The sequence below is a fragment of the Cajanus cajan genome, chromosome 10, assembly GCF_000230855.2.
Source record: "Cajanus cajan strain Asha chromosome 10, NIPB_CcT2T_4, whole genome shotgun sequence".
Taxonomy (NCBI): Eukaryota; Viridiplantae; Streptophyta; class Magnoliopsida; order Fabales; family Fabaceae; genus Cajanus; species Cajanus cajan.
In genome coordinates, this window is record NC_138526.1 from 51,045,683 (window position 1) to 51,073,104 (window position 27,422).

Below are 27,422 nucleotides of genomic sequence, written 5' to 3' on the forward strand. Positions count from 1 at the left end.
TTTTTAAAATGTAATACATTTTAATTTATATTATTTATTAATAATGACATAATTTTTCATTATTATTAATATAGAAAATAATACTTATATATGACTTTAATTACTAATTATTAAATAAATAAATAAAAATTAAATTTACACTATAGTATAAATTATTGATCATAAATTTAAAATGTTTATTTATTTAAATAATAACATTTCATATTTGTATTACACATAATAAAATTAGAGCTGTGAAAATGGGCTCAGCCTGATAAGCTAACCCGGCCCATCACAGGTTCGAGTCGGGTTAGGCTAAAAAAATTTTGAAAATTTCAGTGTAGACCAATTTTAAACCCGGCTCACTAACAACCCGGCTCACCCGGATTAAACCCGTGGTGAGCCGGACTCGCCCACCAACCCATAAACTCATTCTCATTTCTCACACACCCACACTCGTCAGCGCCACAAGCCAGGAGCCTAGGGGCACTTCTTTTCGAACCCGCTCTTCACTCTCGCCGTCTTCACTCTTCATCGGCCTTGCGTGGAATTCCGAGTAGCAGGCGTCGTCGCCAGAAAGTGAACTCGCTGATTTTTCCTCCTTTAGCTTCAGCCTTCAGGTAACATTATATGCTTCTAAACTGATATTTCCTCGCTGTTTGTGGCTGGATCAATTTTTTATAATTGAAAACCTTATCATTAGAAAATTTCAATTTATAGGCTATTCGTTCTCCACCCTAACTTCTATAATAAAATAGTAATTTCTCTCTAATTAAATTATAAGAAGTATCAATGTAAGCCCTTGCAGTAGCATCCCCTGACCTTGGAAGGAGGCAACCTCAACCTCAAATGAATCCCTTCATACCAAAGGTCCGCGCGGCAAACGAAGCTGTGGCGTCGAAGGAGAAGCGAAAGGGGAAGCACGACAAGCCCAAGCCATGGGACGACAACCCCAATATCGACCACTGGAAAATCGACAAGTTCGACCCTTCCTGAAACGAAGGCGGCCTGCTCGAAGTAAGCTCCTTCTCCACTCTCTTCCCTCAGTACCGCGAAAAGTACCTCCAAGAAGCATGGCCGATGGTCAAATCCTCTCTCAAACAATTCGGCGTCGCGTGCGAACTCAATTTGGTAATTAGCTGACTCACTTTTCTTTCCCTTCCTCATTTTTTTTTCAATCGTAAACCTTAATTTCACCTTCGTTCGCAGGTCGAGGGTTCCATGACCGTTTCAACCACCAGAAAGACTAGGGATCCCTATATCATCATCAAAGCTAGGGATCTCATCAAGCTTTTGTCACGGAGTGTTCCTGCTCCTCAGGTGTGTATATATATATTCAGAAAGAGTTCATGAATTCATTTTCGTTGTTTTGTTTAACTTATAAGGACGGTTGGTTGTTGGTTTGGTTGTTTTCAGGCGATAAAAATACTCGACGATGAAATACAATGTGACATTATCAAAATCAGCGGCATGGTTCGCAATAAGGTATTCTCCGATCAGATTGCAGATGTTTTACTGCATTGCCTCTGGCTTTTCTTAGATTGTTGGGTGTCAATTATCAATGCTTCTGCGTGTCCTGTATTTGGGTTGAGTGTCTGGATTTGAAAGGTTCGGGTTCATAATAGATTGATTATTTGTGCAAGAGAAATGCTAGTTTAGGGTACTGTACGTTTGGAAAACAATCTATTGAAATGAATCACTAATCCATTGTTTTTGTTGTTTTCACCGATAAGCATGTATTAATGGTGGTCTAATCAGGTGCAATTTTGATCTAATTTTTATTTATTTAATCAATTAGATAAAAACTTTAATCAATTATTTAATTATTTTATTTAAAATTATTATTTTTTATTTTTTGCATTTCTCTCTTCCTTGTTTCTCTTAAACCAAAACACCCTTATTTTCACTCTCTTTCTCCCTTTTGTACTTCTCTCATCTTTATTTCTTACGCATTTCTTCCATCCTACCAAACACACCCTGAGTTAGAAAAGGAGGGAAAAATGTAGGTACGATTGGTTATATAATGTGATAGGAATACAAGTGATGGATGTTAACTAGGTGTTTGTAATATAAGGTGTCCATAACTTCATATATCATTATTGATAATATAATTGTGCATCCTCTGTTACAAACAGTCTCTGAACCCTATTTTATAGAATTGAAGAGATTCAGAACCTACAACTACAAATCTGAGCTGTCATAAAGTCCTCCCAAACAGACGTGCTTATAAGTTCTTTTTAATACTTTGGTCCGTATTTATTGTTTCTGGACATTGGTGTTGAGTCTTGAGTGGTCAACTGCAAAATTGCTTTAGCTGGATGGCCAGTTTGCTATGATTATAATATATACATACACACACATGTATGATTGCTCAAACATTAAAAAAAAAAATAACCAAGTAATGGCATTCATAATTAATAGTCAGAAATAGTCTAAATAAACAAATAACCACTCAGTCTAAGGCAAAATTAGAAAGGCAATAATAACAAAAGCTGAACAATGAATATGCTGGAGAACACTGACAGGCAGTGTTGGTGCTTTTGAGTGAATCATTTATGGACTTTTACCCTTCCACTATAACTGCTGCAATGTAGAAACACACAGCACATGGTAGAGGCCACCTGATGTGAGGCAACTATGCTGTAGTGCTGCTACTGTGTGCGATTGTCTCCTGTGAATGTGATTATAACTTTTAGGATTACCATGCTCTTGTAACCTGTAACCCGACTTGAGTAATAAAAATACAATTTCATGCTATTTTTGTTTTGCTTTACTGAATCCCCAAGTTCTCTACCAAAATTGTCAAAAACAGCACCTCAGACTAATTTGAACCAAGCACACACGAATCTTCCCATTGCAATGAAATTCCTTTACCACTTTCAGGATACCTTCCTTATTAGCATTCCAGAAACACTGAAACCAATTGGCCATGGAAGTTATTCTCCCCCTTATCCATGCTTCAAACAGCTCATTGGTTTTTGTTTTCTACCATATAATTTTTGTATTTGTTTAATATTGTTCTCAACTTAAGCATAATGGTATGGATTTCCCTTGATTTTCTGACTGCAGGAACGATTTGTAAAAAGAAGACAGCATCTTGTGGGTCCCAATTCTTCCACCTTGAAGGTATTATTTTGTCAAGATTTGGATTTTTCAGCAATGGGGATGAACCCTTTGTAGTTTCTTTCTTGCTTTGGTATGGTGGTACTACATACATACCCACCATTTGTTAACTTCAACTTTATAACTCACTTTTCTACAACTACAATACTGGTGTGCAGGCTCTTGAAATACTCACTGGCTGCTACATTCTTGTCCAGGTAATTTTTACTGTTGCTTCATAGTTCAGAATGTGAAAACTTTGCATTTACTTGCACTATGATATGAGTGTAGTCTAGAATGAAGTGATTCCTTTTTAATGTTACATGCAATTCCACAGGGAAACCAGTTGCTGCTATGGGTTCATTCAAAGGCTTGAAACAAGTCAGAAGAATTGTCGAAGAATGCATGTTGAATAAAATGCATCCTGTGTACAACATTAAGGTTAATTAATTTGTATTTTATCCAACTTACTTTTATGGTATAGATTTCGTGTGTAGAAAAATGTCTCATTTCTCCTTTTCACTTAGTCAGGTTCTTATGATGAAGAAGGAACTTGAAAAGGATCCAGCGCTTGCCCAAGAGAACTGGGATAGGTTCCTTCCAAAATTCAAGAAGTATGCCTTTTAATTATTTGATAATTTGTATATACAAAGTACTCTCTCCCTGCTTCAGTTTAATTGACGCTTCAAATCTTTTTATAGGAAAAATGTTAAGCAAAAGAAGGTTAACACTAAACAGAAGAAACCATACACTCCTTTCCCTCCACCTCAACAGCCCAGTAAGGTGAGACAACCTCTAATATCTCTGGATTTTTTTGTGATTTCTTCCACTAATATATAGAGTCTCAGTCTCCTCTACTCATTTTCCCAACAACTACAACATAAAGAATTGGCTAGAAAATAGCGTTTGGGTGATTAACAAATGGATGCTTAAATTCCTTTTTGTTTAATACCTGATGTTTCTCAAAGAAGAATAAAGAATTACATTTCAATGGTTCTCAAGAACACAATTATCTTTTCTGCTTCTGCATTGAAGTAGGACCCTATGAGCCCACCTGCATTTTCTACTTATCTGGATCTGTTATGATTAGTGTTTAATTTACCAATTGCTATTGATTGTTAAAGTTAAGAGCCTAGCATTTTGTCTGTAACTGACATTACGAGGATTCCACTTTAACTTGTGCTCATATCAATAAAGGCAATAGGCATAGGTGATTATGAAACATGATTGATATTCAATTTTGATGTTTATCTTCAGGAATTGATATGGTTGCCATGTGGGTATATTAGGTATGTTTTTATGGGTTTGTATCGTAACAAAGTCCTCAGACTTTGCTCTAGTGTGCATTATCTTCGAGCAATTTATGAATATATGAACTTTTCTGGACCTTTAAATGAGAATGACAACCCAAATTCCACAACGACTTTCTGGTATGCTTATATGGCCTTTTTATTTTGTTTGCCCCGGGCAGGAGTTTGTATATATCCATGTTTTTGAAACACCGTGTTCTGATATTTTGGTTGTTAATTTATCAAACAAATTTTAAGGTGTCTTTAGTGATTTATGACATTTCAGATTGACATACAATTAGAAACCGGAGAATACTTTTTGAGTAACAAAAGGAAATCGGCGAAGATATGGCAAGAGAAGCAGGAGAAGCAGGCTGAAAAAACTGCTGAAAACAAAAGAAAAAGAGAAGAGGCCTTTATCCCACCCAAGGTTTATATCAATCTTTCTTTTGCAATTTTCTCAACTATTAATAATTTATGACGTGCATATTATTTTATAGTTTTCTTCATGGTGTGTTGTAAAACTTCACTCTTTTTAGGAGCCTGCAAACCTGGTGGATAAATCTGAGGACACTAACAATAATGTTGCTGACATGGCAAATTCTTTAAAGGTAATAAGTTTCTACCGGAATTTTATTTGACTTTCTTTTTTGGCTTGTCCAGTTGAAATTGTAAACTTGGTGTTTTCTCTTAAATAAACCATCTCACTTGGATTCAAAATGGCTCGTCCGCAGAAAAAAGCTAAGAAGTTTGGGAAGGGTAAATCTGAAGAAAATATAAATGCGGAGACATATATTATAGGATCATGTCGGGAAGTAAATCTAAAAAGCAAAAGTCTTAGCACAATCTTCATTTTGGAGATGGAAGATGAGCATGATCTTTAGTAACCAATGTCTTTGCAGGAACAGTTTTGACACTAATGTATGAGGCTTTGTTGTTCTTTCCATTTGTCATGGAGCTGAGATGAGTGCGTGGCATCGTGTATCTTAGTAGTACTTGCTAATAGACTATAACATGTACATTTCTGGTACTCAAAAAAACATTGCCCGACACACACACACAAAACTATTGGCTTCATGAGTTGATGCAATCTAAGGGTCTTACTATTTATTTTATTTTTTTTTAAGAAACAAGGATATGAAAATATAATCAATATTTATGTTAAACGATATCATTTATCCTGTGATTACATATGTATGTGCACGTGTCTTAATTTTTTAAATATATAGCTAAATACCACTTTGTAAATTTGTGATGATGAGGAAGAAAAAGAAAGGTTAAAAACCTCTTTTCGTTCCTTATAATATTTAATAGTTTCAATTTAGTCCTACTTTAATTTTTGGTTTCAATTTAGTTTCCAATAATTAAAATTGTTTCAATTTGGGACTTCTGTCCAAATGATTTAAACGGTATTAACTTTTGTTGACGTGGCGGCCACTTGGATGCCGATGTGGATTAACCATGGGCAGTGGGATGTCTATGTGAATTGATCATTGTCACGTGGAAAAATTAAAAAAATTAAAAAAGTCATAATTTCATTTAATTGATACTTTAATTTCTCACGTGTTTGGAAGAAGGTATTTTGCTTTAGGGTTTCGCGAGAGAGAAGAGAGAAGATAGAACTCGATTGGTTCACAGGAGTGTAAGGTATTGGAAGAAGAAGAAGGTGCATGCATTGGCGATTGATTTGAAGCCCAGGAAAACACGACCACACTGGAAACTATGAAAAAGTTTAACTCTTTCAAATTGCTTCAGCACAAGCAATTTATGTTATGATTTTCTGTTGTTTATACAAACTGCGGTGTTTTAGTAACCCCTGCGGTGTTTTAGAATATCATGCTATAAAATTGCGAGAGTATCACGACTGTGATTATCGACCACGCCCATGATGCTCACGGCCTCAATGATGTGAATTCCATGTTATAAATTAACGCAAGAATCACGGTGGTGATTAGTAATCACGCCCGTGATTCATCCCAGTAGCCTCAATGATGTGAATTCCATGTTATAAATCAACGCAAGAATCACGGTAGTGATTACTAATCACGCCCGTGATTCATCCCAGCAGCAATAAAATATTAGAATAAAATATTATTATAATTTAAACAATTTGTATATAAATTAAGATATTACGTACCCACTTAGGCTGCAACTCTAGCTCTTGGGGATCCACCCTTTGTAGTGCCATTGCCATTGCCAACAATAATAATTTTTTGTTTCAATTTAGTCCCACTTTTATTTTTGATTTCAATTTGGTCCCAAACTAATTAATTAGTTTCAATTTAGTCCCTAATAAATTAATTGGTTTCATAAGTATAAAATATATTTAATATGAATACTTTTTAATAAAAATAAATAAAATCGAGTCATGCGGTTCAACTAGTGACCCACCGGTTCAACCTTTGACCCACTGACCCAGTACCTTAACCGGTTCGATGACCGGTCCGGTTTTTAAAACTATGCATAAAACATTTTAGTTAACAATTTTTTATATATAATTAACATCAATATATCATACATAGATGTGACATAATATTGATATTTATATACTTTTTAGTATTTACTATTTTTTCTATACTTCTCTTTCTATCGGATAATATTATTTAGTTTATCTAACCTTCTTCTTCTTTTTTTTTTCTATCTCCAGGTGTAAATAGAGGTGAGGTATCCAAAATGAAATTATTTATTCATTGTAAAGACGAGTCTGATCGAAGAAGTTAGGAAATATTAAAAGGGTTTGAATTTATAAATAAAAAAAAACTTGTATAATTAAAAAAACTACTAAATTTATAAAATTAAAAACTATTTTAATTTAAATTTTTATATAAAAAAAACTGATGACTAACCACTATAAATAAGATTTAAGTAATTGTTTTTAAAAAATGTAATAATTAAAATCTAAATGAAAAATAGTCTAAATATCTTTTTTTAAAATAATATTGTCTTTGGTAAAAACAATATTAATTGTACTTAATTAAAAACCTAAATCACTTGCAAACAAGCCAATCAAGTCGGCCGAGTGTTGGGGAGGTTAAAGTAGCTAGACATTTTATGACCCTTTTTCTATTTTTTTAAGAAATATTTCTGCTCATATTCATTTATCATTTTTATGGCATTATTATTATTTTTATATTCTTTTGTCAAATTTAACAAAAAATGTAACATAAATAGGAACTTATTTTGGTAATTATGCAAACTGAATTTTTATATTTTATTATTTTAAATTGCATTTAGGTTGACCAAAACAATTTAGTAACATCAATTAGTTCATAAAAAATGTTTGTAACTTTTAGTATTCCAATTTTTTTAAATACAGTTATTTCCACGCACATTTTACTGGTCATGCGGATTTACTAGTAAAAACTGCTAACATATATGGTGAAGTCTTGAGTATTGACATCCCTCAATGAGAAACAAGGATAACAATTAGAGAATTGCTATAGTTTTCGAACGAGGTTCCGAATCATCCTCCGAATAATTAAAATATTAATATTTTTAATAAATTTATTATAAAATAATTATTTAATTTAATATTTTATTATTTAAATTATTTTTTTAATAATTTGGAACACGATTTAGTGAATTTAGTCGGAATCTCCAATATTTTTCTAATAATTAATGTTAAAGAAGTAGTGATGTTTGTGGCTAATTATGTATAGTTTCTGTGATGTGATGTAATTGAATATGATTCTCCATCCAAGAATTAAGGAATTTCACAGTTGCTTGTCTCATGAAGTAATTTAAATCTTAGTTTTTTGTTATTGAAAGATTTTGATGTGGTAACATGAGTTGTTTGAAAAAGAGAGAGAGTTGCTTCCTCAAGCAACTGTTCCTTACCAGATTTCAAGCATATCTTATTGAACATATTTGCAAACGTCTCGAAAATAATAATGATGAAAATTAATTTCGTATAATGTTTATGTATTTATTATTGTTTTATTTTATTTTTAATATCTACTTATTATAAATTTTTTTCGTAATTTATTTTATTTTATTGTAGTGCAATTATCTTTTTTAATAAAAATTTAAATTTGGTTCATAAATAATTAGAGAAAAAATTCTAAAAGTTAAATTTCTTAAAGTTTCTTAGTAAATTTGTGTTTGAATTGTTTAATGTTGACATGATATACCTAGGACCACTTATTTCATTTTTTAATACATGAAGCAACTTAAATGAATTACTTCTATTGGAGATGTCCTAATTGATATATGATTTTTGCTCTTCTGTTAGGATCGCCCAACCCAGATCCTCATTCAGCTTCACATGTTTCGGGCCAATTTTTATTTATTTATATAATTTAATTATAAAAAGTAATATTTTATAATTAAAATTATTAATACATACTTTTTTATACAAAAACCGAATTTGATATTAAAAGATATGCAACTTACTCGACCAATTGAATTAAATATTTTTTTATTATAAATATATCAACACCTTTATATTAAATGACAGTAATTATTATATTTTTAGAGACTATTATTTTGATGAGTGAGTTTTAAAGAATTTTTAACTTTTTATCAAATTTAATTATTTATTTATGAATTAAAATATAATTTTATTAAAATAAATTATTAATAAATAAAAATAATATTATATCAGTAAAAATTATTTATTTTAAATTTAAAATATAATTTAAATGTTTAAATATACATTTATATATTGAAATATAATATTTATTTGTATATAATTTATTATAAATTTTAGATATATAATAAACATGTAACCTGAAATATGTATAAGATAAAATACTACTTTTTAAAATTATTGTATAATTAGATCGTATTAAAATATATAAACTATCAATAAATAAAACATTTATTATTCTCAAAACATTTAATATTAAATACTTAAACAAATTTAATATTTTAAATAATAGCTAAAATAATTATTAAGATGTCATTAAATTATTATTTTTATTATAAATTCTCGATCAATACGTAGTTGATAGTGAATCTGAGTTTTAATTCATTGAATAAGGCACCAGTTTCAAATCAACAACTGATTAAACGAGGAATTTTAAAAATTTTAAAATTTTAATATTTAAATTACTTTAATTTCAATTTTTATCATTATTTAAATATTTTATTTGGATAAGTCAATTCAAATTTTATAAATTTTAAATTCTTAATTTAGACATAATAATTTAATTTTTACCATAGATAAAATTGATTTTATATATATATATATATATATATTAAAATTTTAAGATTAAATTTTATAAATATAAATATTTGCCAATTTTTAAATACTTAATGATTTTAAAAATTAATATTAGATAATATTTAATAATTTAAAAAATATTTTTGAATATTTAATAGGAGAGAAAAATGATTTGTAGGTGAGATAAGTAAGAAATAGAATGAAAAAAATTTAAATTTTTACTTTTTTTGGGAGAACTTAAAATTATACTATTCTAAAAATTTTCACAAATGATTGAATTTCAAATTCTTTGTAAATTCTCTATCTAAACAAAATATTTTATCCCAATGTATTTGAAATTCTTTATAAAAAAATGAATTACTCCAAATTCTTCAATCCAAATGCACAAACTATTTTTTGATCGAAACATTTTTAGAGTTTTTTTTTATCCTTTTTATATAATTCAATTATTTATTTATGAAATAAAATTTAATATTTTTAAAATAAAAATAATCTTTTGTCACTATAAATTATTTATCTTTAATCTGAAATATAATTTACATATTTAAAATATCTATTTGTATAAATTTTAAATATAATTTAATTATTTAAATATAATATTTATTTGTATATAATTATTATAAATTTTAGATATATGTGATAAATATTTAACTTATAAAATGCACAAACTAAAATAATAATTCTTAAATTATTATATAATTGGATGTTATTAAAATATATAAACTATTGATAAATAATTTTTTTAATATTATCAGAACATTTAATATTAAAGAATTAAACATATTTAATTTTTTAAATACCAGTTAAACATAGTTTATTTATTTAAATATAGCATTTATCTGTATATAATTTGTTATACAATTTAGATATATGTAATAAATATTTACCATATAATAAAAAAATATTTAACTTGCAAAATGAGAGGCTAAAATATTAGTTCTTTAAACTGTTATATGTTTAGATCTTATTAAAATATATAAACTATTCATATATTTGTAATTATCTTTGGTTTTTAAGATTATTTTACCCATTCTTAATATATATTATTTTACTTTATTTATACGTTATAATTTTTATTATTTCTATTTTTAGTTATTTTTAAATAAAATTTATAAAGACGCAAAGTATTTCTTTTTCATTAATTAATATAATATGATAAAATGTAATTTAATTAATGTTTTAATATATGAAGGATGAAAAGTATAATACTTACGGGAGTGCAATTTACATTAATAATGTTAAAACTTAAATAAAATAAGTTATATATTTTAACATAAGAGAAAATAGTAATGTAATATTCTTATTTCTATTTGAGAAAAGTAACGTAACTTACTTATAAAATTATGATGGATTGTATTGATTTTTTATGAAGTAGATTAAGTTTATAATTTGATAAGTTTAATTTAACATAACTTAAAAGTATAATTAAATATTGACAGTAGAGATTTTATTATTACAAATGCCTAATTTATGTAAGGTGTGTATCATCATAAGTTTAGTTTTTTTATTTATTTATTTTTTGCATGCACACTTTTTGAGTTACCATCTTGTTGTTACACTCATTCACTTTTAGAGTGTCTTTGTATTATTTAATCAGTATTTATTGTCTTTATAAATGACTAACTTCTATTAAAAAAAATTTTTTTTGGGTCATTCTATTACTAGTGCAAAATATTCACTAACCTTAAAAATGAATAATTTTTATTAAATAACTTGACTAACTATCTTTAGTGATTATTTACTAATTATTTCTTTTAGTTGAACATATATCTTGTTTAAGTGATTATAATGCAAACTCACATATGTCAATGCATATGTTTTCACAAATGTATATTAATTCGTGGTTATCAATTTTAGAACATTGCATATATCATGCATATATCATGTTCATGATAAATAGTTGTGGTTCATTGATTTCCGTCCTTCAATTGAATATATCACTTTGTTATATATATTTTTTAATGAAAACGTATAACTATTTTAGTTTTTATTTTTAATTATATCTTTATCTTTACATCCTTAAGTATTTTATACACTTGTAATAAATAAGAAAGAAATAATATTAAAATTTAATTATATTAGAAATTTAAAAATGATTCTTATAAATAAGGATATTGACATTTTAAGAGATATAACTCATCTTTACTCCTATTTTAAAGATAAAATTATACTGATTGATTATATATATATATATTTTTAAAATTTTATAATATCTGTCATCATGTTGATAATTGACGTTATATATATTTAATGTAATTTTAACCTCGAACTAACAGCATTAAAATTTTAAGAAGAATTAAGAGTCATAAACGTTATTGTTATGTTACTAATTTCACCATCAATGCTTGTGAGTTGTTCTTAAAATTTAATGTTACACAATTAAGCAGATTTAAACTGCCTCCTAATTCCTAAACATATTAATTATAAGGTGGAGTATGACTTCTCTCTCTCTATTCACACCATCCAAAAATCATCTTTTGCTTTCAAAAATAAATATTATACTTATTCTTACCACTACCCTCACTCCAGAAAGTGACAATCACCACAATATCATTCACACATTGCAAAATTCAAAGTGGACACAAATGGTGAAAAGATCATGATTATGGCCAAGAAATGAGCGTCCGAAATTAGTTTTCAATTGGATTTGGCAAGAAGCATGATTCCAACCCAACCAAGTCCGTGCGTTTCACCAAATTCTCCCCAAACAAAATTTATTTAAATAAGGACATAGTCAAACACATTTTCGTGTCACACATGCATACATGTCCCCTTTTATTCGTATATAAATAAACCACTCTCACCCCATCCCTTGAATCCTCATTTTCTTCTCCACCCATTACATGATTCACAATTTCCATTAGCTAGTAGCAATAACAACCATGCCCAAAAGGCTTCGAGATTACTTCTTCAAAATAAAGAGCCCTCGTCCTCGCCCTCAAATCCAACTACCCTCTTCTAAGAGCTGGAATATTCTCTCTGGCTGCAAGAATCCTAGGACACCTTCCTTTGCCATATACAGTGGCAGAAACGAACGTGAACGTGAACGTGAACATGTTCATGTTCATGTTCATGTTTCCGACAACGACGACAACAACATCATCAAGGACGATGCAGCCACCTTAGCAGACATTGACCGTTTTCTTTTGGAGAATTTCAGGTCCCTCTACCTTAAAGACGACGAAGAAACCGAAGACACCAAACGGGTCTTGGAAGAGGAAGGTCCAAAGCAAGGTTCGATTTTGTACGATGAGTCATGCTTGGAAACGCCACGTCACATTGGAGGGTCCACCAGATTGTTGGTGAAGAGAGGGTTCTCAGGGTCACTGGCAGAGGACAACACATTAACAAGTGGATCCAACTCAACTATATCGACCCAAGTTTCTTCGTCTTGGAATAGTTGTGAGAAGGATCAAGCTCTTCCGGATAATAGCATCGCTCTCTTGACGCACTCCACCAACCCCTGCCACGACTTCAGGCGCTCCATGCAGGAAATGGTCAACCACCATGGAAGCCTCGTTGATTGGGATTTCATGGAGGACCTCTTGTTCTGTTATCTAAACCTCAATCACAAGAACTCCCACAAGTTCATTCTCAGTGCTTTCGTCGATCTCATCACCGTCATGCGTCGGAACTCTCAACCAACGCCGCATAGCGTTCGAACCATTAGGTCCCGAGAAATTATTAGATAGTCTCAGACTATTTTCATCATCTCAATTAATAATACTTATTACATGTCAAAGATTATCTAACGTAACGTTAGTATTTGGGTCCTCCAGACTTGATAACCATCAAGTGTTATGACTCTTATGAGTAGTTATTATGTGCTTGAATTTTGAGCTGTTTCTACTTTTTCCCCAGGCATCACGTGCAGTAAGCTGTAGCATATGATTTTGAATATTTTATTAACAGCAATGAGCACTTTGTTTATCGCTCAAGCATATGTTCCTCCCAGTCCCCGGTATTATACTTGGAAAGTATTTCCTGCTTGTATATAAGCTGGTGATGTTAAAACCAAAGATGAATTTGTCTCTCAACAAAATAATAATATATATATATATATATATATATATATATATATATATATATATATATTGAACCTCTATTATATTAGCAGACTTAAGAAATTCACATGTCTATCAATTATTTTGGCCTTACTTGATAACACAAATGGCATATGCTATATTAATAAGATTAGAAATTAGGAAATTGTGTTTATAGTATAGTTAGATAAAGAGACAATTGGGACAGGTAAATTCAATCCTGACCTTAGTGACCCAGTTGGAAAAGCAATTAGAAATATATAGGTGGACACTCGCACACTTGCATAAATAGACATGTGGTTGCCAATTTTTCTTCTTATTTTAGATTTCTATAGTTTTATAGAATTTTTAATAAAGTCCATATAATTAAAAGTACTTTAAAAAATTCTCATGATTTAAAAAGTTTATAATTAAATCCCTACACTAGGGCCGTTTTGATACTTTAAGTATGTTGAAAATGAAAATATCCTTAAAAACCACCACAACACTAGGACTACTATACTGATGATTCTATTTGATATATAAATAAAAGATTTTTATTATATATAATATTACTTAAACATGAAACTAGAATTGCATATATTTACTACTAAATTAAATAATATTAAAATTAATACTAATAAATATGAATTGATAATATATATTAAGAATCAAATTATACATATATTTATTACTAGTAAATAAGGAATAATATTATAAATACTTTGTGCTCTCGTTGATCTCATCACCGTCATGCTGACAAATACACATTATTAATTTATATTTATCAGTATTAATGTTAATATTATTTAATTTATATTAGTGAACATATATGTAATTTTGCTCTGTTGTTTAAGAAATATATAAAATATTTTTTATTTATATATCAAATCAAGTCCCTAGTGGTTTTACTTTAGAAGGAAGGGTCAATTCCCACTTTCAACACCGAAAATTCCTTGTCCACTTAAATCATCAACCTACATTATTATATGATAAATTAGGAGAATTTCATCGTGAACCCTAAACGACAGAAAAGTTGAAAGACCAAAATCATACGATACAATAACTAAAGGACTAAAAGTACAATTAAGTTAATAAATAAGCAAAGTTATAACGAGGTTAATGTGTAAGGATTTACTTACAAACATTTTAAACTACAAAGATTTTGTTAAGTGTTTTTACCGATAAAACCTTAAGTAGAATTAAATATTTAAATTGTTCAACTAGTGTTTCATCTGTATTAGCTTCCTGCAGTTATCAAGTGGCCATTTGAAAGAATGGGTGGTAAATTAAAAAGGAATTGACTTAATAGGCTAGTTTCTTTAACCTACTTTATTTACCCATATAAGTAAATAAATATGCATCTTGCCGCATTGAATCAACCTTGCTTTGAAATTTACTTTTCCACACTAAATACAGCACAGTTAATTGAATTTAGTGTAGTAAGTTGCTTGATTATATACTTACATGGGTCAATAGATGGTTTACCGCACCAAATACTGCACATTTTTGTTGAAGAGAAGCTGAACTCTTTGTAAGATACCAAACTGATTCTAAATAGCTAATAAAATCATCTGATAAATGATAAATGCATTTTTAACATATTGTTTGTATTTTTTGCCATTGATTGTCAAAGGAACTCAATCTACGTTACTAACGATTTGAAGTAAAAATATATGGTAAATTATTATGTGTGCAACTACTAAAGAATCAGCTGCATGTACACCTATGTACAGATAAATCCACGAATACTAAGCAATAATAATGATAAAAATAAATAAATAAAAAAAGCTATGTATTTCTTCAGGGTGCAGAACATCCAAAAGATGCATCATCAAAATCGGTTGCCAAGAGAAACACTATTTATCTAAAGTATTTGATTAAAGTTAGATATATTATAATAGACGGGTAACCTGAGGACCCATTCCAAGGAGCCTGGTTCCCTAGAGGTCCTTGTAAATAATCCATTGACCGTTCTTTTGATGAACTGATTCCCAAATATTCATCTGCTAATCCACCCAGGCCAACATCAAATATCAAGAATGCTCATTCCAACATGTTTATGTCAAATTCAATGCCACAAAGTACACATGCGCCAAAAGAATGATCTTTTTGAAGTCAATACTCCTGAAGCAGACATTTATGAGATCAGTTTCTCTACTAAATTAAGAGTGATGAAATACCAATCTCTAATTTATATTGCTTTATGTCTCATGTCTGTGCTCATCCCTAGTCTTGTTACAACTCATGCCATGTACTAATATTCACACCTTTCCATGTCTTTAATAACAAAAATCCAAGAAAGAGGTTAAGGGATCACCTGGTTTTAGCTGAAGAATTATCATATGACAGTCGCAAGCAGGCACCTTCAAGTAATCTTGACATGGTTAACTTTTTTCTTCTACGTAGTGCTCATACAATGAATGATATTTTGCTGGGATGTAATCCTTGAACCTGTTGAACACAGTATGAAGGTCAGCAGATGATTCAATATCAGAAATTTAAATATGATCAAACGCTTGAAAAAAATTTCCTTCATGTAAAAGGCCTCATGCAAGGAAGTGAGTCTAAGTGGCCATATCAAGTGCGGGAATTAGTCACTTTCTTTCAGATACCCGGCATTACACTTTGCAGTTAGAATATCAAATGATTTGACTCATGCATTACGATTACACTTGGTAATAATGTTTTATGACTTGCACTTAATTTCAAGGATACATGATACATCAAGAACTTTCAACAACATATTAATTGGGGATGAATGGTAACAAGTACAACACTTCATAACCAGAAAGGTGGCTTAAAATATTTTAACTTCAATGAATACCTTTTAAGGAGAGGTAGCCTTTCAGGTCCAGAGAACATTCTAGAAATACACTGTAATACTTCGCTAATTTTCATTGCTTTGGTCTTGAGTGCTTTCATATAACCCACAAAGTCTATATATTCTGCAGCACTAAGCTTATCTCGAACCTGTACGGCACAATTGAAACAAAGTATCCTTACACTCAAGCTGTCATCAATATCGATGAATTTGACAAGAAAGGAAGATCGTTCAACACCATGTTACCCCACAATATAATCCAAGCCCAAGTATAAACCTTAAGGATAAATTACAATAATTATGAAAACACTGTTAAAATTTAATGCGAACTGACCCAGCATATTTGTACAACTAACAGCAAATAAATTGGAACTAGAAATTTCCAGTTTAAATTATGAGAACTTGTGTCAACATTAAGACCATATCTGATCAAGTCTGTATAGCTCATGTATATCATTACATAGTTTGTTGGATTTTCTTGCACGTTGGCTTTAATCATTAAATTTAGTTGGTTTCACTTCAAGTTATTGCCACTTAATGCATTCCCTACTTCAGATGCTATATGCAGATCCATGCATCACATATAATGACTTTACCTGAGCAAGAAATGCTGATCCTTGGGTTTCATCACCAACAGAAGGCGCAGAATCAGCAGGAAGAATGCTCTTTTGTCTGATCAACTCAAGACTGTTGGAGGCCACACCGTCTTTATGTTGCAGATCTACACCTCGTTGAGCATTTTGACTACCTATATTATAAATATACTCATTTATCAATGATTGACATGATTACAAACCGAAATGAGAGCAATATGATTCAATAAATTTGTACCAGACGATGAATGCTCATTAGAATTTCCAAAATATTGCTTTAAGTCATACTCTCCTGTCACGAATCTCCGCTTCTTGGCAGAACAAGGTGGTATTGGTGTATCCTTTGATTTTTCACCCAGTTGACAACAGTCAGTCAAATCAACCATATCACGTTTTTGTGATAGAAGAGTCTTCCCTCCAAGCAAAACCTTGCCACTTATATCTCTTGAGCTTTCACAGTGTACAGTCTTGCCATTTTCAGAAGAAAGAGATGAGCGATTGGCAGGCACTATTTCCCCCAGGTGTGATATACAGCCTTTTTTAGTATCAAGCAATGATGAAGCTTTCAAAGAGAAATTTTGAACCATCGGTGCAGTCTGCATGTACAATCATTAACAAACTGGAGAGCCAAACAATAGAATTATATGATTAAAAAAATAAACAACTTTACAGGGTATAATCAAGGGGTTACCGGAGGTGACAAAAGTTTTTCCATGTAAAATTTGTCCATCTGCAGCTCTGATGATGGTACTTTCCCCAGATTTCCTGTATCAGTAAGAACCTAGTTAAATCATATTAGTAGAAAAAGAAAGCAAAAAGAATATAAAGAAAGGGAAGCTACTCTTGCAAAGAAATTAAATTTGCATTGAAGGCTGCATGACTAAAAAGTTGTGTTCAAACACAGGAATGAGAAACATATTGCAAAAAGGAAACCGACTTCATGGAATGAGTTACCAAACAATTTCAGTATTATTCAGTTAGTTGATTTTGAATTAGGCAAAGCCCATTTGATCGTGTAACTCCAGTACACAAAATCACATTGTAAGCAACTGGTATTTTCCTCCTTCCCAGGATGTCATTACCTTCACTCTGGCTTTAATAAAAAATACTCCATCTTTATGAAATATCAAAATATGATATACTAAAATTCAACTGCCAATTCATAAAAAGTAGATAGAAACCAATACCCATTTAGCTCAAAAGAAACAAATTTACAGTATTTCAGTGTAGCAGTCAAAAATTAAGGTAGGGACACAAGTCCACACGCTAAGACATGACAGCCAACAGAACGTAGTACTAGAAGACACTAACCCTCACTTTCAGCTTCTAATAATGACACCTTAGTAGGACCCTGAGTTCCTACATCCCGGAAAAATCGACTAAGAGTGAAAACGACTTCTCCAAATCTTGAGAAACACTGCAATATTGAAAACCTATTAGTATAAAAAATATGTATATAAAAGGGCAATTTCAGTGAAAAAATGGCACCTTAATGTGAGGCTGTATCCAACGCGAGACTTGGGACTGGCGATGTGGTTGTGAAAACCTGTAATAACTCCAATACTAAGAATAATCCTCAACAAAAATTGAAAAGCAACAAAGGCCAAAAGAATAATTACTAAGGCCGTGTCATAAAAGGCTGTATGTGTATTAGTTGGCTTTTGTTTACTAATGTATCTATGAGATTTTTATTTCAAATAGTTTTAGTAAAGGGAAGAGTAGTTCATATGATCATATCATATTATCATGACACTAACCAATTTACTTGAATACTTCACAAAGTTTATAGCTTGAGACACCAACACCCAAAAAAACATCTATAGAAATTTGTTAGGACCAAAAGAACTGACTTATAAATTATCCATATGATAATAAATAAATAAAATATAAAATAAAAACTGGGTCAATAATTTTCCTTGAAAAATAACAATTAGGAGAGAGAATAAGAATTATTAATAAAAACTTATGTTACTTTGCTAGTAGTACTGAGATATGTATTGAGGAAATTTAAACCAAAATAACTTGAGGTTAACACCTTTCGTCACAGAAAATAATTGCACCGTAGTCATAGCGATGGCGAATTACACGTCCAACAGCTTGATTCACAGCCCGGGAGGCTTGTTGGTTATACCACTCATCTCCGGTTAAAATCTGTTTAAGTTCCGGCCAAATAATTAATATATATATATATATATATATATATAAATGTACAAAATTTATGTCAAGTAAACCAGCATAACCTTGAGCAGTTCTCCCTGTGGCCGAGATTGTTGATCTAAGTATTCACGTTTTAGTCGAACCTGGTAGTAATTAAACTCAATGAGTGCATTTTTATAACATGATATGTACATACATAACTAATAGACAATGACAACAGAATTATTTAGTGTTACAGTGCTTAATGAATGTAAATATGCAATAACATGCAAATTTTCAAGGTAAGAATGAGAAAAGGTAATCAAACCTTAGGATCATTGCTTGTGGCAAATGGCAAACCAGTAATTACCACAGCTCTTCCAGCATGATCAGCAAAATCTAATCCTTCACTTACCTGTTAAAATAACCATGGCACAAATGCATTATGCTATAGATTTGCTTTGTAGTAAAATTTCTAGGATAATGCTTCATCTCTTATAAATCCTTCTCCCTAAATTAAATATATAACTAAATATTTTTATGTAATAGACATGTTCTTTAATCCTAGAATCCTCAAATATATTGCCAATTTGCCATATCCCCTTATGGTCCTACCGTATAGCTGTATCATACCAGTACAGGTACGACTATGAATTCCAGTATTTTGTATAACATACTATACTATAATATGAATGCCTGTGAGAACACACATCAGAAGGCTGTTTATCAACATTCATGATTGAGGCATACCTTCCCACGACAAACAGCAAAAAAAACTGCTCCAGAGACAGAGGTGTCATTCAACTTAGTCATGTAGTCCTGTCAAAAGAAATATAAAGGTCATTTCTATCTTAGGATATGATGCATCCAAATGCTAATTATGGAAGAATGTGCTTTCACTATGTTAAATAAAAGGGTTACCTTAATTGACATGGGAAACGCTGAAGAGTCCCTAGGTTCTATAACAGGTTTCTTGTGTTTGCAAATTCTGTCCCATATTGATGTTGAATTTTCATTACTCTGAAAATAACCAACCACAACACAATTTATCATGAGCGTGACCAAACAAATTTACCTTTTCAGTAGGTCAGTATAAATCTTACCACACTTTTCCAGCAGCCTGTGCATTGATCCAAAAGGTAATAAGATGGGAAGAATACAAGAAGTCCATCAGGAACAATTCGAGCCAAATTTACTGCAATACAACATAAAAATGAAATTATGCACAATCAGTAACAGCTTTTCTTCAAATTCTGAAAATGTATGTAAGCCACTCTTTTCCAAATTCTGAAGGCTGTTGAATTTTTATAGTGTGAAATATAGAGTTTTCTTCAGTTTTTATGAATTTATACCCACACAAATGTAGTGATGAATGTAGATTATTATATATCATATAATTGTAACTTCTTGAAATCTTCATTATGTATCCCCCCTTATGTCTCATTATGCTCAGTCTCAATTATTTTTGCCTCTCAAGCATATGTAAGTAAACCCATGCTCATTTGCCTAAAACACCCACATCTTTCTCCAAGACAATAGTTAAATAAGAGCATAAATTATCAAATCTTACAACTTAAAATCTGTTAACTCATGTTTAACAATATCGATTATACCTCATACCATTCTAGAAATGAGTCACATACTGCAAACTATCAAAAATTGTGTTAAAACATGTAAAACCTAAATATGTTTAAAATTGTCTATCTAAAAGCACTTCAAAATCTGAAACACGCTAACATATAAAAGTAGGATCAAGCTGTAACAAGAATGTAATGCTCCAGTCACTAATAAGGCTTTCACTATCAAAATGGTGAGGCAAATATTTCATAAGCTTCATCTTGCCAAACTCAATATAGCCATAAGTAGGTCAAATACCTATTGCATTTCCAAGCTCCTGCCTGTACTCTATTGAATCACGAGTGCGGTAAGAGGAGTTAAAAGTACGCCCTGAAGGACCGACTGACACAACTCCAGCCCATATCTGATTTGGGGTTATTACATGTGGATTTTCCAGCCGAATGGGGAAGTCTCTGAAATGACCAGAATCAACTCTATTAGTTTTTGACATCCGAGATTTTGTTGGATGAAAACACAATTAGCATGAAAAGGAACTTACAATTTCAGTTCCTTGGCAAAAGATTCCATAGGGGATAATGTGCCCGAAGTCAATATAATAGATCTAACCCCATATCTAGAAAAGTCTTCCATGGCTATTCCTGGATTAAAGCACCACCAGCTGAGTGTCCTTAACACCTTGCCTGCAGCATCAAAACAAGTATAACTGAGAATGCAAGGGACATGAACATCTAAAGTTACAAAACACTGTACAGGTTTAATGGAAACAAATTAGATTGTCTATAATTCTGTATAATGAAAGGAATATCTTCATTTACAAGAAGACTAAAGTTCAACATGAAACATTTCCACCTCAAGCTAACTCCTAAATCCTGTTCACATCCCAACCCCAAAAAACATGAGCCAGAGGCCCAAGTGCTTTAATGTATTCAAGAGAAGATTAACCAAAACTCTTAGAAACAACCATATCTTTTTAACCAAAACTCTTGACATGAAAATATATATTGTATAAAAATGAAAACATCAGTTTTCTAAATCTAAAAAGCTTAGCAATAATTTGTAAAAACAGGGACTGACAACAAATGATTTTATGAAGCAAATTTACATATGAAACTATCACAAAAGAACCATAAACAATACACTAAACAAGTACCAAAGAAATTATCAATCATCCCTTGACGTATTAGATAAATCTTCTAAGTTTTAAACGTATAGTACATGTGTGAAAATTGAGTATTGAGTAATTCATATAATAAAGGAAGGGAAAAATTAATGGAGCATCTGTTGAAAATTTTATTTCAATATATTGAGAAATCTTGTTCATTCGAATAAGTCTCAAAATACCTTTAGAGCCATTGCCACCCCTAGCCTCAACCTCCCGCACATGAACCTTTTATGTAAAGGGAAATAAAGCTCAGAGTATGATATTATGGCATAAGAAAAGAAAAAATACACATTCAAGAGTTGTAACTTGGATAAAGTAGGAGACCACTGCTTACACGATAATATTTAGCATGGGCTGTTCTTCCATCCCTGAACACAATTTCAAGAATTTCACTGATTCTATCCAACCTGCAGACCGTGCCAGTTGATTTCTGCTGATTGTGTTCTTCAAGAAGGGTTGAAGCTACTGCGATTATATTGACAAGCTTAGAAGCAGTTTTGTGTGTGATGTTAAGATCAGCCAGCATTTCATAAATATAAGGCCCAGGTTTGGTGTACCCCAACTCCTTAGATTCAATAGGCACCTCAGCAATACGCTTTTCAAGTTTTAGAAGAAGTGCTGCAAGAAAGAAAATATATGGCATACTATTTTAAGAGCACACAGACCAGAATCTAGAAAGAAAAAGAGAGAGAACGCATGTGTACACAATTGGCTGCCTTGCCAGAAAATCCAGTAAACACAAACATGTTTTATATTAGATAACATTTCCTCAATGATGTTGTCAAAGTGAGTAAAAACATGCATAATGATATTGTCACGGAGAAATTGGCCTTTGGATAGGCATTCACCTCTAAGGATAGCAAAATCATCTGGATTTTGTGATTTATCATTTGATTTATCTCTTCTTTCTATTGAAAGGTCAATACATTTTTCTGACTCAGAAATGCAAGCAGTTAGAAGCCAAGAAGGCAAGTCAAAGGAAGCTGCATCAGCACATATGCCTTCCTGCAAGTAACAACAAGCAAATTAAATCGCTTGAATAAATTTCCATAACACATAACAGACTGAAATTAGTAACAAGTACACTTGAATAACATAAATAAATTTCAATAATACATACAGCAGAGTAATGAAAAGGGCAACATTAAATATAGCATAGAGAAGTTGACAGTTCATGGAACTATGGTCTATGCAGTAAATCTTAATTTCTAATCACAAATTTGCGAAACGTTTTTTACCAGGTTGTGAGCTTCATCAAATATGAGTATACTATTGCTCCATGAAACTTGCAAAGATTTTCTATACCCACGATCTATAAGATAGTTGTATGGAGCAAATACTATATCAACAACCTTGTGGAGCTCCTTTGATAAATAATAAGGACACCTGAAATATGCAGAGACAAAGTAAAGTAGAAATTCTCACTTGGAGAAAGAGAGAGAAGAAAAGGAGCATGGAGACAAAGAATATATGTATTAAATTTGCTCATGAAGATGTTATATTAACGTTACAGCCAGCAAAGCTGAGAAAACATACGGCCCAAATCTTCTACCAATATTGACCAAATCCTCAATATCTACAGGTTCTTCTCCAAGATGGGGATTGTTCTTCAAGTAATCTGCAACAGAATTTCAGTAACATTCTCAACATAGTCTAAGTCATAATGATAACACATCAATAGATCAAAATTAAATTGCAATAATTTGAATTAACATTTGACAAATAATTCATAAATGATCTGCAGCTTTCAGTATTCAGTAACTTCCATAAGCATTATAACTTATTCTTACAGACACACATGACATGATTTGAATTTCAGAGATATAATTCAATAGTCCATGAAGGACAAAATTATTGATTAGAATCCACATGAAGCTATAACAGTCTCCACAAAAAAAAAAAAATCGTTTTACATCTATAAGAGGATGTTTTGCAATTTGCATAAACAGATTAATTTGGAGCAAGGATATGGAATCTATGGTATCAATAACAAAGCTATAATGTAGGTTGCACATCATACAGTAGCATGATCAAATGGTTTAATAAAATAGAGAACTGTTTCTCGTAAAACCATGACATAAAGAATAACGTCGCACACTCATAAAACAATACAAGTAGAAAGACTTTCCTGGCAATCTAAGCTCATAGTTCAAACTTTTGACCCATGAAATGTTTCTCTCTAATCGTACAAAGAATTGCATTTGTGCTGATTATAATGCTCTTAGAATTTGGACTTAGAGCCTAATTCAACCCCATGAAACCAGCTCATAGATAAAGATTGCCCATGCTTTAAGCACTACTTAGGCTTTATCTTTAACTGATGTGGGATCTCAACCCCCTAGGAGTCAATGTCCCGACAACTACACACTACAATGCTTCACTCAACCTTTCTTGTCAACCCCTTCATATCAAACCCTATCCAAGATACTAGCAACCAACTTTGATAGGCTGCAATTAGGGTGGGCTAGGTGACCGCAATTAAGGCAGTTTACCAACACACCCCCTCACACCTAAGGCTTGAGCCTGAAGTGTGGCAATGCGAGTGACCCAACAATAGATCTAAGATGGAGTATGATACCATCTTAGAATGTGGGCCTAGGTCCTAACTCCTAATTCAACCCCACAAAACTACAATGCTTTTCTGATCACCTCCTTTTTGAGTAGCTCTCTCTGAGACATCGACGAACAACTGTGATAGACCACAATTAAGGCAGGTTAAGGTTGATTGCAATTAAGCCCACTTTCCAACACCTATCAATTTTTTCATCCCAAAATTCATCATTTTTGGATTAGTAAGGTTCTAGTTGTTTGTATGAAATGACTAGCCACAAATAGCACACCAAAGCTACAAGTGCAGTATCATAATAATAATAATAATAATAATAACAACATCAAATTGTTATTTCATAATTATGGGGCTAGTGATCATGGATAATATATGAGAGCATTCATCCATTGAAATAAAATGCATGTCAATTGTTAAGTATGAGTTATACACTTAAATGCATAATGACAAACAAGGTCCACATGTAAAATACAAACACTCATATTGTATGTATAGAACATTATTTACAAAATTACCAGTAACTTGTTGAAAATGGCTACAGTGGCGCTTCCCACGCCTTCGACAGAGTACTCGGCAAGCATTTGATTGTGTTTTACCCTGAAGTAACTTCACTTCATCATGAATGCAAAGTTGCTCCCGAGATCCCAGGACTACCATCTTAGGCCTGCATACTGATAAATATCAGGTAAGCTTAGGCCCAAGATACTATCATCATAAAAACTTCAGACTATAATATTGGTTTGGTTCAGCATAAGTCTAGTGGACAGTAAATATCAACCAGGACAGTCTGCAAAATTCATTTTCTGTCTCTGGATCACAATTACAAACTTGATAGGAAACAAAAACTCAGAGGAAGTGCAAGTGGATGGTAAATTTACATGGCATTGACAATATCAAATATCAATTACAATGAACACTGACAAGCCAATAATCAGTGAGATGATAGATCAATCATCTGCAAACTTCAGTATAAAAAGGATCTTCCAGAAAATATAAAATGACCTGTAAGAAGTTCTTTTCAATTCTTGAATTACTTGACGGATCTGGCTGTGAGTGCGTGAAGCATATACAATTGTAGAAAATCCTGACAACTCAGATTGTGACAGTGAAATCTCATTTTTATCCTCTGACTTGTCACCAGTCTGCAAGCTCACACCAGTTGTGAAACTACCCAAACTTTTCCGCCATGCTAAGGTAGCACAGAGAAGACATAGTGTTTTCCCAGTTCCTGTGGGACTCTCCAATAGTGCATTACATTTCTTTCATGCCAAAACATATACAGAAGTGCACAATGAATATCCATAGCACAATACATTGAATATCACTAATAATCATTAACAACTTAAATGGTAAACAACCAATAAAAAATAGATGTTATAGTTGAATCTTTGTTTCCGAGGACAATAATAAGGACATTGAGCATTCGAAAACAAAACCAAAGTAAACAACCATAGATAATGACTTCAAATCTGAAATGCACAAACACTTGTAATTCTAAATACTGGCAGTGTGGTCATAACTGTGCTAGATACATAACCATGTCAAATATGGCATAGACACTTTAAATATTTTTAATTGTATTTTTATAATTTTTATACTTTTTTTTTTTAAAATTTTTTTATACCAATACTGATTAGAACACTGCAATAATTAGATAATTTTTTGCATTTTGTTATATTTACAATGATTTATAATTTGTACTCATCTTTTAAACATGAATTCTCTCTTGTGAATTATATTTTTTTTATTTTAACTTCATACCAATTTTATATATTGTATCTTAATTGTGCTGTGTCCTATAAATTTTGAAATTTGTTATATTAATGTCTACGTGTGAATCATATTTAAATTTATTGTATCATATACATACCTCACATGCTGTACTTCCTAGCTTAGTGAAGAAATATTCATCTAGGACAGAATCACGTCATCATCAAATTACTTAATAATGTTGTGGTATCACTTTCTGTTGATCCAAAAGCAAGATTATAATTGCAATGTCAAGAACACAAACATTGTGGCATCTGCAACTCTAACTAATTGACGATTGAAGTTTGAAACAACTCTATATCGAGTTTGTGCATTTGAAAAGAGAATACAACTCACTGACGTAGATTCTAAATTGTTACTGAAGAAAGTTGGGTCTCAAAGGAATAAGTCCAACATGGTGAACCAAGGTTAAAAATTTTGCTTAAATTTAATACTGGGCTGAATCTCTAACATTATTGTCTCTAAGAGAAAATACATGTAGAAAGCTAAATAAAAAAAGATTAAAAATTGTTACCTCCTGAAGTGATTGAATTACTTTGTCCATGTAAACAATCTGGGAATCATAGGCTTCAAACGGGAAATCTACGTCGATTCCCCTGATCTTGTACGTAGGCATTTCTTCGTTTTTTCTCAATACTGTCAGGATTATCAGTTCTTGGCAAAGTTTGTTTGAACTTTTAACACGAATGAACCCTAATGAGAAGCCACTGACCAATCAGACTCAGATAATTTTCCCGCCAAGACAACCAAGACCAGCTGAACGATGTCGTACTGAAGTGCCTTTACACTATTTCAATTAATTAGGATTTTAAAATTATTTAAGAAAAAAACAACTAATATCAAAAAGATACCTCTACCTATATATATAAGGGTTTTCCTGTTTTTATCTGAATATTATTTTTTTATAATTTCAACTCTTTCAATGCATAATCTATAATATTAATAAATATTTTTTTTTATTTTGATGTTTATGTATTATTTTTTACTCTTTTATCTATTAATTAATTAATTAAACTATTTTTTTACATTTTAATTTATTTATTTAACTATTTCACTATTCTAAAGTTAATCACACATTTTCTAAATTTTATTATTCTATTTTTTTCATTCTTTTATAACACATAAATGTCTCACTTTCACAAGTAAGAATAAAGAAAAGACATCATAATAAAAATTAAAAAAAAATCCAAATTTTATTCTTAAAATTGTTATTAAATATAATTATTATTCACTATTT

The 27,422-nt window shown here is 31.2% G+C and overlaps 3 protein-coding genes across 5 annotated transcripts; 2 read left to right on the top strand and 1 right to left on the bottom strand.

Annotated features, from left to right (window-relative positions):
• Positions 1 to 426: 426 nt before the first annotated feature.
• On the top strand, positions 427 to 5,559 carry LOC109815250 (KRR1 small subunit processome component). Its single transcript, XM_083065926.1, is given in 13 exon segments — positions 427 to 599; positions 788 to 1,110; positions 1,189 to 1,299; positions 1,396 to 1,464; positions 3,049 to 3,105; positions 3,261 to 3,298; positions 3,417 to 3,522; positions 3,613 to 3,695; positions 3,783 to 3,864; positions 4,657 to 4,800; positions 4,910 to 4,981; positions 5,105 to 5,174; positions 5,177 to 5,559. Coding segments are annotated over 12 exon segments (1,149 nt in total). The 5' UTR covers positions 427 to 599; positions 788 to 828; the 3' UTR covers positions 5,212 to 5,559.
• Positions 5,560 to 12,301: 6,742 nt separating this feature from the next.
• On the top strand, positions 12,302 to 13,472 carry LOC109815237 (transcription repressor OFP14). The gene has a single exon (XM_020379892.3). It carries the CDS (start codon positions 12,417 to 12,419, stop codon positions 13,224 to 13,226), a length of 810 nt encoding a protein of 269 aa, XP_020235481.1. The 5' UTR covers positions 12,302 to 12,416; the 3' UTR covers positions 13,227 to 13,472.
• A 1,833-nt stretch (positions 13,473 to 15,305) lies between these two features.
• Positions 15,306 to 26,935, bottom strand: LOC109815238 (RAD3-like DNA-binding helicase protein). Of its 3 annotated transcripts, none has more exons than XM_020379893.3 (24): positions 26,700 to 26,935; positions 25,418 to 25,674; positions 24,931 to 25,079; positions 23,386 to 23,467; positions 23,088 to 23,235; positions 22,698 to 22,854; positions 22,184 to 22,467; positions 22,029 to 22,074; positions 21,226 to 21,367; positions 20,985 to 21,139; positions 20,213 to 20,304; positions 20,031 to 20,129; positions 19,860 to 19,928; positions 19,438 to 19,524; positions 19,214 to 19,273; positions 19,009 to 19,124; positions 18,462 to 18,519; positions 18,285 to 18,390; positions 17,665 to 17,738; positions 17,212 to 17,569; positions 16,977 to 17,128; positions 16,384 to 16,529; positions 15,877 to 16,010; positions 15,306 to 15,683 (listed from the first exon to the last, which is right to left on the bottom strand). In XM_020379893.3, exons 1-23 carry the CDS (start codon positions 26,799 to 26,801, stop codon positions 15,944 to 15,946), a joined length of 3,006 nt encoding a protein of 1,001 aa, XP_020235482.1. In that variant the 5' UTR covers positions 26,802 to 26,935; the 3' UTR covers positions 15,306 to 15,683; positions 15,877 to 15,943. The 3 variants fall into 3 exon arrangements, with proteins under 3 accessions (XP_020235482.1, XP_082921478.1, XP_082921479.1); XM_083065352.1 differs by having other exon boundaries at positions 25,418 to 25,643; positions 26,700 to 26,924; XM_083065353.1 differs by having other exon boundaries at positions 24,931 to 25,086; positions 25,418 to 25,643; positions 26,700 to 26,924.
• Positions 26,936 to 27,422: the final 487 nt, after the last annotated feature.